Raw genomic sequence first — 18,660 nt, forward strand, 5'->3', positions numbered from 1 at the left:
CATGAGGCTGATTATCATACATTCTTACATTACTTCCTAAAATAGATGCAGCATCACAGAGGTGAGTTAAACAAATACTGATCATAGTACAGGTTAGTTTTAATTGGAGCAAGAGTTCGGGGGAGGCTTACCATTGAGGGTATGGTGGGCTTGCTAGGCTCTAGAGAGTTTCCTACACTTCTTGCCCATAATCATTTTTGCATCGAAGAAAACTGTGGAGAACCAGTTTTAATCTTAAATACTTCTCTTTTCTCAGCCTTTCTGGCATCTCTAATATAGTCCCACCTCATTTAATTGATCCCTTGAAGATTCCTTATTTCTGCTTTTTTTTCCTGCTTCAATCTCTATCCTTCCTGAACACATCTTCATACTCAGCAACTTTTGTGGAAGTCTAGCAGGGCGTCCTGTATACTATATTTGGGCACTATGCACTAAAAATTCTGCTAATGACGCTGATGTGCATTTTTCTAAAGAATGCCATGATGTTAAGGTTGAATTTATAACTCACTAATGGTGATATGCTTCCATAATTTCAATAGCCAGGTTTTTGAACAAAAAAGGAAAGAAATGAGAAAAAAAATTTTAATAAGAAAAACTTTGTTAAAAGAAAAGGAAGATTATGACTAAAAGCAAAATCAATTAAAAAACCTGTCTGTGGCAGACTTCATTTAGTAGAAAATACAGATTATTTCTTATCATATTTAATGATTCCCAAGCTTACATTCTCAACTTAGACCTCCCACCAAAGGCCTGTCCTATATTTCCAGCTATCTCTAGTGAATACTTTTTTTCTTCTCATTTTCTTGTCAAGGACTGCTAGCCCAACCCTCTACTCCTCCGCACACATTATATTACCTGGGAGTCCCTATTATTTTTATATTTATATACTTATGGATAGTAGGCTAACATATACACACATATGCAAATTTTTAAAGTTCTCATCTACTTAAGAAAATAGGGAACATGAAGCTATTCAAGAAGCTATTTCAAGTAAGCATATGTGATTCATAGGTACAAGGAAATGTTTGTTGAATATCAATTTTGGCTTTATAATTTGACTAAAGAAAGTAAAAGGAGTAAGCTTTGAAGGAAGTGGAATATTCAAGGGGTAGAAAAAGATAGAGGCAAAGAATGTGAGGTAGAAAAACTCATCTCTAATTTTTTAACATTTGTCTTGTTTTTCTGTTGTTGGCAAAAGGAGTATCATTATTTCACCTGTCAGCCTCCTTCATCTCCAGTCTTGATCTGTTACATGAGAATAGTCCTAGGTTGTTCTGAGGATTAAATGAGAGGACCTATGTTAAAAAATGGCATTTAGTAGGCCCAAAAATGCTTTTCAGCAAACTGAGATAATCCCTTGACAAACTGTGGGGTTATTTCTTATTTGAGGTTGTGGCCTACTAGTGACAGAACTAAGATTAATTCGGGTGCTAGAAGAAATGAATAAGAGTACTTGTGTGGATTTGGGCAATTACTTGAGACATCTTTGGATTCAGTTCCTTCCAAAAGGAAAGACTCAAACTCAAAAAGAGAACTATTAGTTCTTTATAATAGCCTGTGACTTGTGTTCTAAGAATTCTTTGAGATAATTCAGAGTGCTTAGAATGTGCCTGGTGCATAGTAAGAACTCAGTGAGTGTTAATTGCTTTTATTTTTATTATTTCTCATGTGTTTAAAAAAAATTATTTTAGGTGAACCATTTTAAGGAAACCAAATGTATGTAAGTGTTTCTATAGATAGAGGTAAATTGCCAATTAGAATGTTCATCTAATTTAGAAATCCAGTAGGAGCTGAAGAAATCTCAGTGGTTTTTCTCACATTTTTTTAAGATTTATTTTTAGGCAATCTCTACATCCAGTGCAGGGCTCGAACTTATAACCCCAAGATCAAGAGCTGCATACTCTACTGACTGAGCCAGACAGATGCCCTGGTTTTCTTACATGTTTAAAGGTCTAAATCTCTGTAGTTATTGGAATTTAGCAGTCCTAATAATTCAGTTTTATCTCTTTAGAAGAGTATCTCTTGGTTGGGCTACTTAGTTTCTCTTATTTCTATTGGCTATGTGATGCAAGTCTGGTATAGTCAGTTGCAGATTAGTGTCTAAGGGGCTTTACGAGATTAACAGCCATGACGTTGTAATTTTTGAGCAAATCTGTTTTAATTGCTTGTTTAATCGTCCCTCTCCCTTGTTAGATTATAAAGTCAGCGAAGGCAGTGACATTCTTGCACCACACTATTGTATTTTCAGTGCCTAGAACAGTGTCTGGCACATGCTTCTATTCAGAATATTTGTTGGAGAATAGAGAATGACTTCCCATTTGAAAACCAAGGAAGGGATTCTAAAAGATGTATCATGTATTATAGTATTGAATTTCTGATTTTTGTTTGAAAACTGATTTTGCAACATTGCAAGTAATGGCATTCTCATGAATTTCATTTTTCTCTCTCAATAGTAAACAAAGTGAAGGAAATTTCATGGAAAAGATCAGACTGCAGAATCATTACAACCTAGGTTTGAATCCAAGCTCTGTCTTTACAGCTTAAGCTCTCCCAGTCTCTGTGTGCCCATCTCTTAAATAAAGATAGTTTCAAATTAGGCATTATAAGAATTGAATGAGGTGACATACAAAATGGCACAAAGAAGCTTCAACAAAAAGTTGGGCTCCTTTCTCCTTTTCTTCTCCTCATCGCACATAATTAAAAGTGAGTCGGGGGTGCCTGGCTGACTCAGTCAGCAGATAATTCAGCTCTTGATTTCAGGGTTGTAAATTCAAGCTCCATGTTGGGTGTAGAGATCACTTAAAAATAAAATCTTTTTTAAAAAAGTAGTAATTCTGGGGCACCTGGGTGCCTCAGTGAGTTAAGCTGCTGCCTTCAGCTCAGGTCATAATCTCAGGGTCCTGGGATCGAGCCCTGCATCGGGCTCTCTGCTCAGCAGGGAGCTTGCTTCCTTCTCTCTCTCTGCCTGCCTCTCTGCCTGCTTGTGATCTCTCACTGTCAAATAAATAAATAAAATCTTTAAAAAATAATAATAATAATAATAAATTTTTTAAAGTAATAATTCAGCTTTTCTTTATTTCACAATAATCTGCATACTGTGATGATACTTGGATAAGAAATGGGAATACTAGCAGTCAGGCTCCTAGGGAAAACAGGTTGGTGGGGTAGAGGGTGCACTAGACCAGAAACTGGGAAACCAAACCGGACTGGGAATGTGACCTGGGATAAATCACATAACCTCCCTGGCCTGAATTTGTTTCTATTAAGTGATTTCCCCAGTGACTAACCATATTTGAGAAAACATCAAAAGCACTGTTTTCTACCTTGTTAAAAATAAGTTTCTAAAATGTCAACATTAGCAAGAATAATAGATCGGCAACAAAAAGGTCTTTAAAACAATGTGGAAACACTGTTGTTTGTCTTGGGCGCTTGAGGCATCAGAGATGCCCCTCCCAATTTAATTGTTAATTTGCATCACTCATTTTTCTGAAGCAAATCAGTACATTTAGAAATCCATATTTCGTGGAGCTACTTAACTAATTACTGCAATCAGCAGCAATTTATTTTATAACAGCGCTGTTCAGATCACTCTGAGGTTGGTATACCGTGCAGTGTTTTTTTATGATCATATTTTTAAGGATAAGATTTAATAGGGGAAAATGGTTAATCTGTTAATATTCTCCTGAAAATCCTAACTTTAATCCTATATTTGCTCTTTACCCAAAGGTAACTTAAACGACCATAGCAAAGTCATTGACCCAGTGGGTACACCAGCTGTTGGAGAGGCTGTCCCATTTAGAAGGACCAAGAGAGAAAGCATACCCTGTTTTCCCTCTTATTTGGAGACCCTCATTAAATTACTCAGAAACAATAATCAGATAGCTGCTGTTCAAGTTAATGGCACCTCTGAGTCCCTGTCAAGAGAGCTTTATTTAATGCGCAACAGACCTGGAGTAATGCAGGTGCTTTTTCGGGCCCTCATTTAATTTAAGCTGCTTTAGTTGGCATGGCAACTAGTTGAGACATCTGGGAGACATTATGCTGGGGATTGAGACTTCAGAGGATTTTTGCCGGAGCAAAGCAGAAACCTTATCATAAAGTGGTGTGTGTTGCTTCTAAATTTCTGAAGCTGTATTGTTCAATTTTCAAATTCAGGAATTGTATTATACAGAGAAATCAAGTTTTTAAAGGTTGGCCTGTTCGTTGGCTTGTTTTCTAAGAAGAAAAAACCCCTTTATTTGTGGAGTGAAAAATATATTTCCCCTGAAGAATTTACTTTGCTAAACTAAAACTTGATAAAACTTATTCTCTGCAGAGTCATCATTTTAATCGCTCTCTAAAAATAATACATTTAAAATCTTTCAGTCTTTTGTGTTTAAAATATTTTAGAGGCAGTGGCTCAGTTGGCTAAGCATCTGCCTTCAGTTCAGGTCATGATCCCAGGGTCCTGGGATCAAGTCCCACATCAGTCTCATTGTGGAGCCTGCTTCTCCCTCTGCCCTCCCCCTGCTCATGCTCTCCCACTCTCTCTCTCTGTCTCTCTCTCTGACAAGTAAATAAATAAAACCTCTAAGAAATAATAAACATTAAAAAATAATAATTTAGAGGAGAGGAAAGCCCCTCTGCACACAGGTAATAAACAAAATGGTAAAGGCAGACAGGGGCTCTATAAGGTTTTACCCTAAACTTTCTGGTTAATTTAAGAGTTTATCAACCTACCCCATTCAAATTTTTTTTCATTTTTATTAAGCTTTTTATTTTAATTCCAATGTAGGTAACTTACCGTGCTATTAGTTTCAGGTGTACAATATGGCCATTCAACAATTCTCCACATCCCTCAGTGCTCTGTCTCATTCTCTTGTAAGTTAGCTTATCATCTTAAGCAAAAGAATAAAAGTAGCACTCTCCTTTCTTAAGTAGTATAACAGGCAATTGAATAAAAGGTTTTTCAGGTACACAGATCCTGAAGACAGTGACATGGTAATCTAGTCATTTGTGTTTCGCAGGGGGAATACATGATGTTTTATATTTTATAAGAAATTATACACGTATGTATGTAGTCTTAGTAGAGAAGAATTGACTTTACCATGTGAAATCATGCTTTATATTCATTTTCAGTGCCTTGCTTTTTTTTTTTTTTTAAGATTTTCTTTATTTATTTGGCAGAGAGAGAGAGATCACAAGTAGGCAGAGAGGCAGGCAGAGAGAGAGGGGGAAGCAGACTCCCCGCTGAGCATGGACCCTGATGTGGGGCTTGATCCCAGGACCCTGAGACCATGACCTGAGCCGAAGGCAGCGGCTTAACCCACTGAGCCACTCAGGCACCCCTTTGCTTTTCATTTTGATACCTGATATACTTTTCTCTGTGTTAGGGTTGAACCATATGAAATTATTATTTTTCTTGGTCAGTAATGGTCTAGTACTGTCAGTTCAAATCCAATAGATTTAGAGTGAACAACACCCTGATCTGGAAATAATATGTTTCATAATGCTAAATGAAATGTAAGAATTTTTTCTGAGATGAATAATTATTTATAAAATATCTGGTTATAGAACCAACCCCTTCCAGCCAGCCAATGTTTTCCTTTTCCCCTTTCTTTGAAAATGTAGTCTCTGTTAGAAGAAAGCATATGACATTATTTCATACTTCCCTCGGTTTTTGGCTTCTGTGTCGTTTACTCCCTTTATAAGTCAAAGCAAGATTTTTCGAGTGCCAGCAATATGAATTCAACCCAATAACTTGAAGATTAAGATGTTTTCTCTCTACTACTTGCATGCATACCAACTGTCACTACTAACAGTAAAGATTTTGGCATCACAACTTGGCTGCCTGTTGTGTAGATATGAAAGGCAGAATAGATTATAACCTGCTCTTCACTTCCATGTGAGAAATTTTCAATCCTTACAGGAACAAAAAGTTACCAGACTCAGCAGACATGACTGACATGTGTCATACTGTCTTCAGGGATTTTTTTTTTTCCTGAGTAAAATCTCAAGTTAACAACACTTAATAGAGTGATGGCAGCTGCAAAGTTTTTCTGTTTTTGTTGTTGTTGTTTATGTATAATGTTTCTGGTTTTGGTCCCTTGAGATTTTGGAACCAACTCAAGAATATTGGGACTTTGGGTTAAGGCTTAATGGTACAAGTAGAAGTTTTTTCCTGTCTCTATGATTAGATTTTCTAGTGGGTAGAAATGATGAAATAGAGAAAACAAAAAGATTTCCTAGGGGCACCTGGGTGGCTCAGTGGGTTAAAGCCTCTGCCTTCCACTCAGGTCATGATCCCAGGGTCCGGGGATCAAGTCCCACATCGGGCTCTCTGCTCAGCAGGGAGCCTGCTTCCTTTCCTCTCTCTCTGCCTCTCTGCCTCCCTGTGATTTCTGTCTGTCAAAATAAATAAAATCTTTAAAAAAAAAAAAAAAAAGATTTCCTAATGGGGAAGAAATTTTTAAGTATATACAAGAAGGAAATAGTAAGATTCATATCTTCTTTTTCTGTCTTGCAGAAGACTAAATCTTTATTCCCTAAGCCAGCAGAGCTGAGCTGTGGTGTCTTTGGCCCCTTCCCCAACTCATACAGAACCCTGGCAGCCTGGCTTGTGCCTTCTAAGACAGAAGTTTAGAAGGCTCTTCTCCAGAGAAATGGATTTACCCAAGAGAAAGGATCTATACATGACTGAGGATCCCTCATGAAATGAAACTATAAAACTCTAAGCCGTCTCACAAAGCTACATTACAGTCACACAGTAATAACCTAAACGACCAGTGACAGGGATTGCTTAAGTCATGACATATTCAAAAAATGGAATACTATTTAAGCACTTAAATTATGTAAAAGAACTATATATCGTGGAAAGTATTCACAAATTACTTGAAATGAAAAAAGGTATATGTCATACATTCTACTTCAGTACCGTAATTCCACTTAAAGGAATGTGTGAGAAAATAATCAGATTCACCTAAAAAATATGGGTAGATGGAGATACATGATGTTTATCTCAGGTTTATTTAAAGTTAAAGTCAGAAATAACTTGGATTTTCAACAATGATAGATTGGTTAAATGAATTCTATCTGTACATTAGAACACTATAAGGTCATAAGAATTCTGCTTTATTAGAATAATAACAGGAGAAAATCCCTATATTTTATTAAGAAGACCGGCAGCAACACTGTGTGTATGTTATAATTCCAATTTCAAATATACATATATAGAGATAAATATACGTATACAACATTTTCACAAAGATGTAAGTTCATTCAAAGAGCTAGGATTCTGGGTAGTTTTTCTTTTCCTTGGTTTTTTTTTGTATTTCCCTAGTTTTCTATAGTGGAATTTCTTTTTTAAACTTTTTTGGAAATTTTCAAAAATACAGAAAAGTAGAGACAATAGTGTAATAACTGTCACATTTACCCAACACCCAGATTTAACAATTACTCAACATTTTTCCAATCTCATCTCCTCCCTTTTTATTGAGGGTCTAGAAAAGGAAGGCTGGAGTTATTTTAAACAAGATTCCAAACATCAAATTATTTTACCTACAAATACTTAAATATGCATTTCTAACTATTAAGGACTTTAAAAAAACCTAATCATTATGTCATTATCACATCTAATAAAATTATCTAATTTCTTACTGTTCCCTGATTTCCTCAAAGATCTTGTTTTAAATCAGGTTTGTTTGAATCAGGTTCTAAACAAAGTCCATATATTGCATTTGGTTATAACATCTTTTGAGACTCTCTTATCCCAAACATTCCTACTTCCTCTACCCCTCATGTATCCATCCCCCTTTTTTTGGTTATTTATTTGTTGGAGAATTTTTCCTGAAGAGTGTTCCACATTGTGTTTAGCTGATTACTTCTTCATGGTGTCTTGTTCTTTTATTCCCCGTATTTCTAGTAAACTGGTCATTGGAGCTAGAGCATTGATTATATTGAGGTTCGTTTTGGGGGGTTTTGTTTTGTTGTTTTTGTTATTTTGAGAGAGGCTTCACGGGGTGGGGGAGGGACAGAGGGAGAAAGAATATTACGCAGGTTCCGTGCCCAGCACAGAGCCCAAAATGGGGCTCAACTTGGGACTTGATCTCACAACACTGAGATAATGACCCAAGCCGAAATCAAGAGTCAGGCGCCTAACCAACTGAGCCACCCAGGCACCCCTATATTGAGGTTTTTTAAAGACATGAATATTTTCTGGCAGTGGTGTGAATGTCACAAAGACATAATACCACAAATTAAGTGTAGCTGTGGTTGAGTGGTGGCCTGAAGTGATGCTGATCAGTTTCCCTTTCAAATGGTTTTAGCAGCCATTGATAATTGGTGCTTATATCCATGATGTCATAGAGGTTGAAAAATGGCAATTTTTTTTTACTCATGTAGTATCGCTTCTGCATTGATTAGCTGCAAGTCATCTATAAGAAACACAGTGGGGATGCCTGGGTGGCTCAGTTGGTTGAGCAGCTGCCTTCGGCTCGGGTCATGATCCCAGCATCCTGGGATCGAGTCCCACATCGGGCTCCTTGCTCGGCAGGGAGTCTGCTTCTCCCTCTGCCTCTGCCTGCCATTCTGTCTGCCTGTGCTCACGCTCTCTCTCTCTCTGACAAAAAAAAAAAAAAAAATCTTTAAAAAAAAAAAAAGAAAGAAACACAGTGAACATTCAGTATATTTTATTACAGTTTTTAAAATATTAACTCACAAAAAGAAGGGAAGATAAAATCCAGCCATTGAAACAATCTTAAACATAGTCAAGTCCAATTTTGCTACTGTGTAAACTTAGGTTCCTTGCCTTCTGATGGCCTCAGTTTCCTCATCTATAATTGGGAATACTATCATCTCCTTGCAGGAATGCCATGAAAATCAGATGAGGTGATATATTTAAAATACTTAGTAGAGTACCTAGTGGGTACTCCGTGTAGGTGTGTGGGTGTGTGGGTGTGTGTGTGTACATACACACACATACTGTATATATAGTTCATTCACCCAACAGTTGTTTATAGGAGACTTAACTGTGTGCAGACATGTGTGTCTGAGAATTTGGGAAAGACTTGTGAGCAACAGACAAAAACACTTTCCCTCTTGGGGCAGGGTTGGGGAGACAGATAAACAGTAAACATAACAAGTAAATTATATAGGATAAGTACTAAAGGAAAAGAGACAAAGTAGAGCTGTGCAAGTGGGTAGCTATTGTAAAAGGCATGCAAGATGCAATATTAGAATGGTCCAGGTAGGCCTCCTTCAAAAGATATGGTTTGAACAAAAACACAAAGGAGGTGAAAGAGTTATCCATGGTGTCTGGGAAAGCCCATTCCAGGCAGAGGGAACTGCTAGAGCAAAGGCCTATGGTCAGAGTGTGTCTAGCATGTTTAGAAAATAGCAAAATAGCAGAAATGATAGTAGAGAAGGTCAGAGAAGTAAGGAGGACAGATCATTTATGGCCCTGTTAAGGACATTTTAATGACTTTGGCTTTGACTCTAAATGAAATGGGAAACTTTTGCAGAAGAGTGACATAATCTGGCTTTCATTTAAGAAAATGTCCTGTGAAATGTAGCCAAGGAAATAAGATGAATTGATGAATGGAAAGAGCCAAAGATAAACATGTACTAAAGCAAATACGGCAAAATGTTAAGTGTAGAATCTAAGGGGTGGCTGTATATATATGGGTGATCACTATTTAAGTTTTTCAACTTTTCCAGGTGTTTAAAAATTTTTATAAGAAGAAATTTTAAGTGGGGCGCCTGGGAGGCTCAGTGGGTTAAAGCTTCTGCCTTAGGCTCAGATCATGATCCCAGAGTCCTGGGATTGAGCCCTGCATCCAGCTCTCTGCTCAGCGGGGACCCTGCTTCCCCGCAACCCCCATGCCTCCCTCTCTGCCTATTTGTGATCTCTGTCAAATAAATAAAATCTTTAAAAAAAAGAAAGAAAGAAATTTTAAGCTATTAAGAAAAAATGTAAATCTAATCCTGGTAATAATATCATAATTTACCTGATATGTATTGTTTTATAGAATGAGTCTAACATGTCACTGAAGACTCTCCTTAGAAAATTCTGCATGTAAAATCCCATTTTCTCACTAACCTTCATTACGGAGTAGATTGTAATTCTTTGGAAAGAATCTGATTAATAAAACCTAGAATAAAAGTAACTTAAGAATATGAAAACATTAAAATTTCATATATATGATATATGATTTAAAATAGAGTATATTTCTTATATATTCTGTATATATTATATAATAGAGTAACTCAATATATAGACAATTAGAAATAAAAGCATCAAAATTTATTCTGGTTTATGTGTCTTAGAAATCTAAAGGTCTTGGGCCAAGGGAGGTAACAGTGGACATGATAAGAAGTAGTCTAATTCTGTGAAAGAGCCAACAGGATTTTCTGATGAATTAGAGGTAGAATAAGAAAAAGAGAAATCTAGGATGACTCCAGGGTTTGTGGCTTGTGGTATGAGCAGCTTGCTGGAAAAATAGATTTACTCTAACAAAGCTTACGACTAGAATAAATGATTTGGTGAGGGGGATGGAGAATACACGTTTGGACAGTTTTGACAGTTTGAGATGTCAGACATCCAGAGGAGATGATGGGTAGACAGTTTGATAAACAAGGCTGGACTTAAGGAAACAAGATTAACTAGGGATATAAAGTTGGGAGTCACCTGCATGTATATTGTTTAAAGTCCTGGGATTGGATCCAATTTCCCAAGAAAATGAGTGTGGAAAGACAAGAGAACCAAACCCTGAGGCATTTCAACATTAAATGATTGGAGAAGGGAAACAACAAAGAATTGAGAACAACCAGTGAGAGAAAAGAAAAGCCAACAGTTGGGTGTTCTAAAAGCTATTTGAAGAAAATGTCTCGAGGGCATTTTGACTGTGTGTCGAGTGTTACCAGTTATTAATTCTCCTCCCTACTCTCATGTTGTTACCACTTGCTTTTGCTAAAATGTTAAATTAGAAGAGTTTTTAAATCATTCTGCCCAGATAATGACCACTTGTTTAAGAGTCTTTAAAGCTCATAAAGGTAAAATCCAAAGCCTACCAGCACTTTTTAAAAATTTAAGTTTTGAAGGCAGACTCCTTCTCATCTTTATTTTTATATTCGTAGCATTTACCCTTACAGCGAGCATATAAGTGCTAAAATAGGAGACCTGGGACTGTCTTAGTTCATTTATAGTTCATGCTAAGCACACTAAGACTACATCAGCCTCTTAAGATGGTCTGTCTTCTAGGACTAGCTGTGGGACAATAGTGATACTGTGTTTTACAGACTGTCAGATGGGTTGTCCTTTCAGAAGATTCCATAATACCGCCCTGGAAGAAGAAAGTTAGGATCTGAAGAGCTAAGGAAGAAAGCAGAAGAACTCTGCAGCCCAGTAACAGCTCTGCTTTGTTGTTGCTATTTTGCCTTTCCCTGCTTTCAGTTGTACAGGGCTAGGGGAGTTTTAGTGTTTTAACTCAGAACATGAAACTGACTTTCTCAAGGTGTCCAAAGAATTTGAAACCTGGTAGGAATCTCCTGAAATCAAGGGTACTCTCCCCTTGTCTTAAGAAGGTTAAATTTAAATTATAAAATTCACCCAAACTTGTGATGAGTCCTTAACTGTGTGCAGGGTAAGACATGAATTTGCCCTATTTTAAATATAACAAAAGAGTTATCTTCACAAGAGTTCTGAATTCCACCTCTTCATTGCTCCCTGGGCTCCATCCTTCCAGGCTTTGATCATCAGCCATGTGTTGTTTGAACAAAACCCTGAGGGTATTAAAGTACAAAGCATAGGAAGCTTCAAACTTAATAAAGGAGCCATAAATGTAAAAAATAATAATAATAATAAGTTAAATAAAAGAAGATTGTGGGTAGATTTGGATTTTAACTAATCATTTTGCACATTTCTAGGAGTACTATTCTTTGTAAAGTATACAAAGATGGGTAGGTTGTCATCCTTTCCATGGGTGCCATGGTGGCCTAGAGTGAGACCCCCATCATCCCTCTCTTGTTTGGATTCAAAGGATGCTCCAGTAACATGTTTGAATAGACCCGAGACTATTTGGTCTTCACATTCTTCCTGGCCTGGCTGTCATTTAAAACGTTTATCCTTGGGGCTATTGGGTGGCACAGTTGGCTAAGCGTCTGCCTTTGGGCTCAGGTCGTGATCTCAGGGTCCTGGGATCGAGCCCTACATTGGGTTCCCTGCTCAGCTGGGAGCCTGCTTCTCCCTCACCCTCTGTTGCTCCCCCTGCTTGTGTTCTCTTGCTCATGCTGTCTCTCCCTTTCCAATAAATAAAATCTGTAAAAAATAAGTTAAAATGTTTATTATATTTGAGAAGATATTTGCCAATGACATATCCAATAAAGGGTTATTTTCTGATATATAAAGAACTTATGCAACTGAACTCCCCCCCAAAAAAATCAGTTAAAAATAGGCAGAAAACAGACATTTCTCCAAAGACCTACAGATAGTCAACAGACACATGAAAAGATTCTCAACATCTCTTGTCATCAAGGAAATGCAAATCAAAACTACAATGAGATGTCACCTCATACCTGTCAGAATGGCTAACAATGCAAGAAACAACAAGTGTTGGCATGGATGTGGAGAGAAAAGAGCCCTGGTGCACTGTTGGTGGGAACACAAACCAGTATAGCCACTGTGGAAAACAGTATGGAGGTTCCTCAAAAAAAAATAAAACTGCCTTAGGATCCAGTAATCTCACTACTGGGTATTTACTCCCAAAATACAAGAACACTAATTCAAAGGGATATGTGCACCCCTATTTTCATTGCAGCATTATTTACAACAGTCAAATTGTGGAAGCAACCCAAGTGTCCACTGATAGATGAATAGATAAAGAATATGTGGTACGTAGATACCCAATAGAATATCAAGAGGAATGAAATCTTGCCATTTGCAACAACTGTGGATGGATCTAGAGAGTATAATGCTAAACAAAACAAATCAGTTGGAGAAAGACAAATGCCATATGATTTCACTCATCTGTAGAATTTAAGAAACAAAACAGACGAACAAAGGGAAAAACCAGATTCTTAACTATAGAAAACAAATACCAGAGAGAGGGTGATTGGGATCGGTGAAGGGGGATTAAGAGTGCATTTATTGGGATGAGCACTGAGTACTGTATAGAATTGTTGAGTCACTATGTTGTACACCTGAAACTAATAGAACACTACATTAACTACATTGGAATTAAAAACTTAATTTTAAAAGTCTTTATCCTTATTTTTCTTTTATAATGCTGATTATAGAGACTATTTCTGCTGACTTTGAATGGTGAATTCTTTAATTTTGGCCTTTTGTGTATGTATGTGTGAGGGCTGGAATTTTTACTTCTGTCATGCTGTCTAGAAGCTTTTTTCCCTAAGCTTTTTCCAGCTTTAAGAACGAAAGTTATTCTTTACACATACTGCCTACTTTGGGGGATTGGGGTCTGAATTCTCGGAATTCTCCTTAACTTAAAACCTCAAGATATGTTGTCACAGAATTGATGCAGAGTGACCTACATAAAATTATCGTCTCTCCTCAACCACTCAGCTCAGATCATGTCAAAGTTTTTCTTTATCAGATTTTGCGAGGTAAGCTTTTCTTTGTGAAGAAAACTGTAGTGTCACGGTATAAAGTGAAATGTTTTGCTTTTCATTTGAACTTTAATCTAACCTTCCAAGGCTTTTTTCTTTCCTAACGACTTTTTTCTTTTGACCAAATTATATTTAATAATCTCTACACTTGACGTTAAATAAGAAGCTTTTAAGGGTGGCCAAATGGTTCGTATTTTCATGGATGGAAGAGAAAGGCCTAATTCATTACTCAGTTAAGTAGGTTAATGTAGGGAAGGTAAATAAGCAGGATGGTTTGTGGAACCCCGTGGTCTGTCACAAAGTTCCCTCTAAACAGGAATCTGTGGTGATTCCTGTGAATCAGGTGAATATACAGGTGATTCCATTGAAAAATAACTCTGTTCCCTTCCCTACGGATGACGTTTATTCTTCAAGTTTTGTCAGTGTTGGTTGGAATACCTGAGTCCAACTCCAAAAAAACCAAAATGACTCTTAAAAGCCAAAGGAGCGAGGAGGCTGAGAAAGAGCCAGCTAGGTGATTCTCCAGACCGGCTCATTAGAGAGCTCCAACTTGAGGGAGAGGCAGTGTGAGCCGACATTCCTGGAGCTGCGTCTGGCCATCAGGTTTGTCCTTTGGAATTTTGCTGTTACAAATGGAGAATTGTTTAAAGCTGAAACAGCTTTCTTACCCAGTGAAATATTCTCCCTCAGCTCCCACACCAGAATTCATAGATTCAGGTATTCTTTATGGAGATTAAAAAGCATCTGCCAACAGAATGAAAACACACACAAAGTATTAAAACTAGGATGTTCACTCTCCATAGATTTGTTGCTATTCTATGGCAGAATGAAGATATTGGATATTGGATTTTTTTTTACCCTTGTAAAATACATATATATTATTTGCTGTGTTTTATTCAGAAGACTCGGCCTTGAAGCTGTGATCTTTTTCTAAAAGCCTGCTAAAGTCAGTCTTTTAAGATGTAAAAAAATAGTTGAAAGTAATTAACTACCCCTCCTGAATATCAGTGATGGGGAATACTACTGACAAACCTGGGCAGGTCACTGAATTTCACTGATCAGTGAAATTCTGCCCTGGGAAGGGCTCTCTGGTGGGTGATGAGGATCTGTGGGAGCTGGCTCAGAATCATAGGTTGAGCATACCAATAGCCAAGCTCCAGTAGCCCCCCACCCGTAGGAGCAATCCAAGAATATTGGTATGGTCAATTTTAATTCCAGCACCTGAAAAGCTTATCTGTAGGTTGTGTAAACCTTTGATGACACTTTATTTTACAAAATTACAGTTTTTTGAGGTAGGACTAAGTCAAGCTTTTAATAATGTTTATTGTGTCATTATTTAAAGAACAATCTTAAATCCTGAATTCTCTGTTACTGTGGTTTTTCCCAGATCGTTGGTTGAGTGAAAAGAATTAAATATCTGCAATTAAATCCATTTGTTATTTCAGGTTTGAAATATCTCCATTCAGCTGGCATTTTACATCGAGACATTAAGCCAGGGAATCTCCTTGTGAACAGCAACTGTGTTCTAAAGGTAGCTTTTCGGTTTCTTTAAATATCTGAGAAAAATTCAGAATGTCAAGGCAAGTTTAAGAACAATGTGTCTTTGTGAAAGAGTTAAAGTTATTTTCGTCACTACCAAAAATTAAAGAACTGAGTTTTCTCCAGCAATATCACTAGTCATGGCCATAGTAATGATTTGTCATCTTGACTCATGATTTCTTCATGATAGTTTGCATATGTTTTGGAAACACTGAAATTGGATTTACAGTGTGACCAGGAAGAAGATAGAGAAGGTAATTTCTTTTTAGATTGCTCTATTGCTAAAGAAAGTGTGTATCTAAAGAATTATTTCAAGACTAGTAAGTTATTTATATGAGAATGAAGTATAGCTTTTATAAAGACTGTGTTTTGGGGGCATCTGGTTGGCTCAGTTGGTTAAGCGACTGCCTTCAGCTCAGGTCATGATCCTGGAGTCCCAGGATCGAGTCCCACATCGGGCCCCCTGCTCATTAGGGAGTCCGCTTCTCCCGCTGATCTTTCTCCTCTCATGTTCTCTCTCCCTCTTTCTCTCTCTCTTTCTAATAAATAAAAATCTTCAGAAAAACAAAAGAGACTGTTTTTGCACAGGTAACATTTCTATGCCCTGTGTGACAGGTAGCAAAGTAGGGAAGTGAAAACACTGAAAAGTGAAAATACTAGGGGCGCTTGGGTGGCTCAGTTGGTTAGGCACCCGCCTTTAGCTCAAGTCATGCTCCAGAAGTCCTGGGATCAAGCCCAATATCAGGCTTCCTGCTTAGCAGAGAATCTGCTTCTCCCTCTGCCCCTCACCCTGTTCATGCTCTCTCTTGCTTGCTCTCTCAAATAAATAAAATCTTTATTGAAAAAAAAAGTTAAAAATACTATGCCAGAAAAGGGTCAAATATATAGTAGCCAATTCTGCTACTCCTTCTAAAGGAGAATTGATTACAGGATTTAATTAGAGTAGTAGCCCCCAAATTTCAAGCCATCAATTTCAATTTTACTTTCCCTAGTATCTCTACCTACCCTCCACCCGTTGTTCCTTGTTAGAGTGGCTCACAAATTGCAAAATCCACATTTTGCATTTCCCTGCCTCTAATAGATGTATTAGCAAAACTCCTAGTGAGAGGCCCACCATATTTTCTCCATCATAGAAATGAGAGATAAGGGCCTTCCTAGAGTTGTGTCCTCTCTGTGTAAGCAAATTTAAATTCTATTTTATGAGTGGCTACGATATTACATGGTGCTTCAGTCTGCAGTAAATATTCTTCTTAACATTAAAAACTGATAGTATTTGAAAAAGAAAACTTTGTTTTTGTTTTTTGTTTTAATAAAAAAAATAAAGTTTATTTATATTTAAGTTTAAATAAATAAAGATTTGTTTATTTGGAAGAAGGTGCACAATGGGGAGGGGCAGAGAGAAAGGGAGAGAGAGTTCCAAGCGGACGCCATGCTGAGCACAGAGCACAGTGCAGGGCTTGATCTCACTGAGATCATGACCTAAACCGAATACAAGAATCAGATGCTTTAACTTACTGTGCCACCCAGACACCCCAGGAAAACTGGCTTTTAGATGTTGCCTGCTTTATAAGTTACCAAGATGTCATTGTTACTTAACTTGGTGGCAGTTAAACTAAATATTAAAAGCAAGTATATAAATGAATATCATTTTATATTTTAAAAGCTTTCTTTAAACTCTGGGCCAATTTCTTTAAAAGCTGGTATGTTGGGACACCTGGGTGGCTCAGTAGGTTAAGCCTCTAACCTGAGCATGCCTCCAGCTCAGGTCATGATCTTAGCGTCCTGGGATTGAGTCCCATATCGGGCTCCTTGCTCAGCGTGAGCCTGCTTCCCTTTCTGCCTCTGCCTGCCACTGTGCCTGCTTGCACACGCACACGCTTGCTTGCTCTCTCTCTCTCTCTCTCTCTCTCTGACAAATAAATACATAAATAAATTTTTTTTTTTTAAACTGGTATGGGGGCACCTGGTTGGCTCAGTGGGTTAAAGCCTCTGCCTTCCACTTGGGTCATGATCTCAGGGTCCTGGGATCGAGCCCCGCATCGGGCTCTCTGCTCAGCAGGGAGCCTGCTTCCTCCTCTCTCTCTCTGCCTGCCTCTCTGCCTACTTGTGATCTCTGTCTGTCAAATAAATAAATAAAATCTTTTAAAAAAATAAAAATAAATGAAAAACTGGTATGTTAATACTATGAAAAAAAAAAAAAAACCTCCCTTCATTATAGCCTTGAAGAACTGTTCCTGATGTAACTCTAGAAAGATTTTTTTTTTTTTTAAACTATCTTTCAGGGGCGCCTGGGTGGCTTACTCCGCTAAGCATCTGCCTTCAGCTCAGGTCATGATCTCAGGGCCCTGGTATCCAGCCCTGTGTCAGGCTTCCTACTCAGTAGGGAGTCTGCTCCTCCCTCTCCCCTGCCCTCACTCATGCTCTCTCTTCTTTCTCTCAAATAAAATCTTAAAAAAAAAAAAAAAGCTATCTTTCATATCTTTCATATTTTCCCTGAGAACAACTAGTATTGTAGTTCAGTCTCTTTCCACAGAGAAATGGATTGTTCCCAGTGTCCACTAAAGTAAACATTCCTTCTATAGGTCATTGAGTTCATTTCCCCGATACCTTTCCACTTTTTAAAGAGAGTTGCGGGACACCTGGGTGGCTCAGTGGGTTAAAGCCTCTGCCTTCCGCTCAGGTCATGATCCCAGAGTCCTGGGATCGAGCCCCTCAGTGGGGAGCCTGCTTCCCCCACTCTCTCTCTGCCTGCCTCTCTGCCTACCTGTGGTCTCTGTCAAATAAATAAATAAAATCTTAAAAAAATAAAGAGAGTTGCACCCAATCCCCATAACCCTAATTTAATTTTAAAAACAAATTTTTTTAAACCTTAGGAATTCTTTATTCTGTTCAGACCAAATCAGTTTTATGACGGCTTAAGCCAGTTTCTTCTTATTTTGGTTTCTGGTTGGAGAACTTCACAAAGCTGTTTTGCTTGGTGCCATTACCTGCTTGAAGTCCATTCTTCAGATAATCTCTTATGGTATTATAACTTCTAGCTACATAGACAAGTAACTAGAGGAATATGTCATTAATGAATAAGTAACACAAAGATCAGGATAAACTAAAATTGTGCCCCACTCCTTTGACTTGTCTTAGCAGCCTACTTTTAAGACCCAAAATGGAGTTCCAAGCTACAGACACTGATTCTCTTCTCAAATGTACAAATTCATCAAAAATAACTATGATAAAACATTTCTTTTAAATTAGTATCCTTTCGGGACGCCTGGGTGGCTCAGTTGGTTAAGCAACTGCCTTCAGCTCAGGTCATGATCCCAGCGTCCTGGGATCGAGTCCCACATCGGGCTCCTTGCTCCGCAGGGAGCCTGCTTCTCCCTCTGACTCTGCCTTCCACTCTGTCTGCCTATGCTTGCTCTCGCTCGCTCTCTCTCTGACAAATAAATTTAAAAAAAAAAAAATCTTTAAATTAGTATCCTTTCGTATTCTGAATATATTTTGTTTCCTAATAAGCACAAGATGTAT

The 18,660-nt window shown here is 37.8% G+C and overlaps 1 protein-coding gene across 1 annotated transcript in view; it reads left to right on the forward strand.

The window, feature by feature from the left end:
• NLK (nemo like kinase) overlaps positions 1-18,660 on the forward strand; it is a 170,553-nt gene that overhangs the window by 123,496 nt on the left and 28,397 nt on the right. Inside the window, exons 4-5 of the mRNA XM_059150511.1 lie at positions 13,490-13,596; positions 15,045-15,130. Coding sequence (XP_059006494.1) covers positions 13,490-13,596; positions 15,045-15,130 — 193 coding nt within the window. The remainder of the gene's footprint in view (positions 1-13,489; positions 13,597-15,044; positions 15,131-18,660) is intronic.

This window comes from Mustela lutreola, chromosome 15 (genome assembly GCF_030435805.1).
Source record: "Mustela lutreola isolate mMusLut2 chromosome 15, mMusLut2.pri, whole genome shotgun sequence".
Taxonomy (NCBI): Eukaryota; Metazoa; Chordata; class Mammalia; order Carnivora; family Mustelidae; genus Mustela; species Mustela lutreola.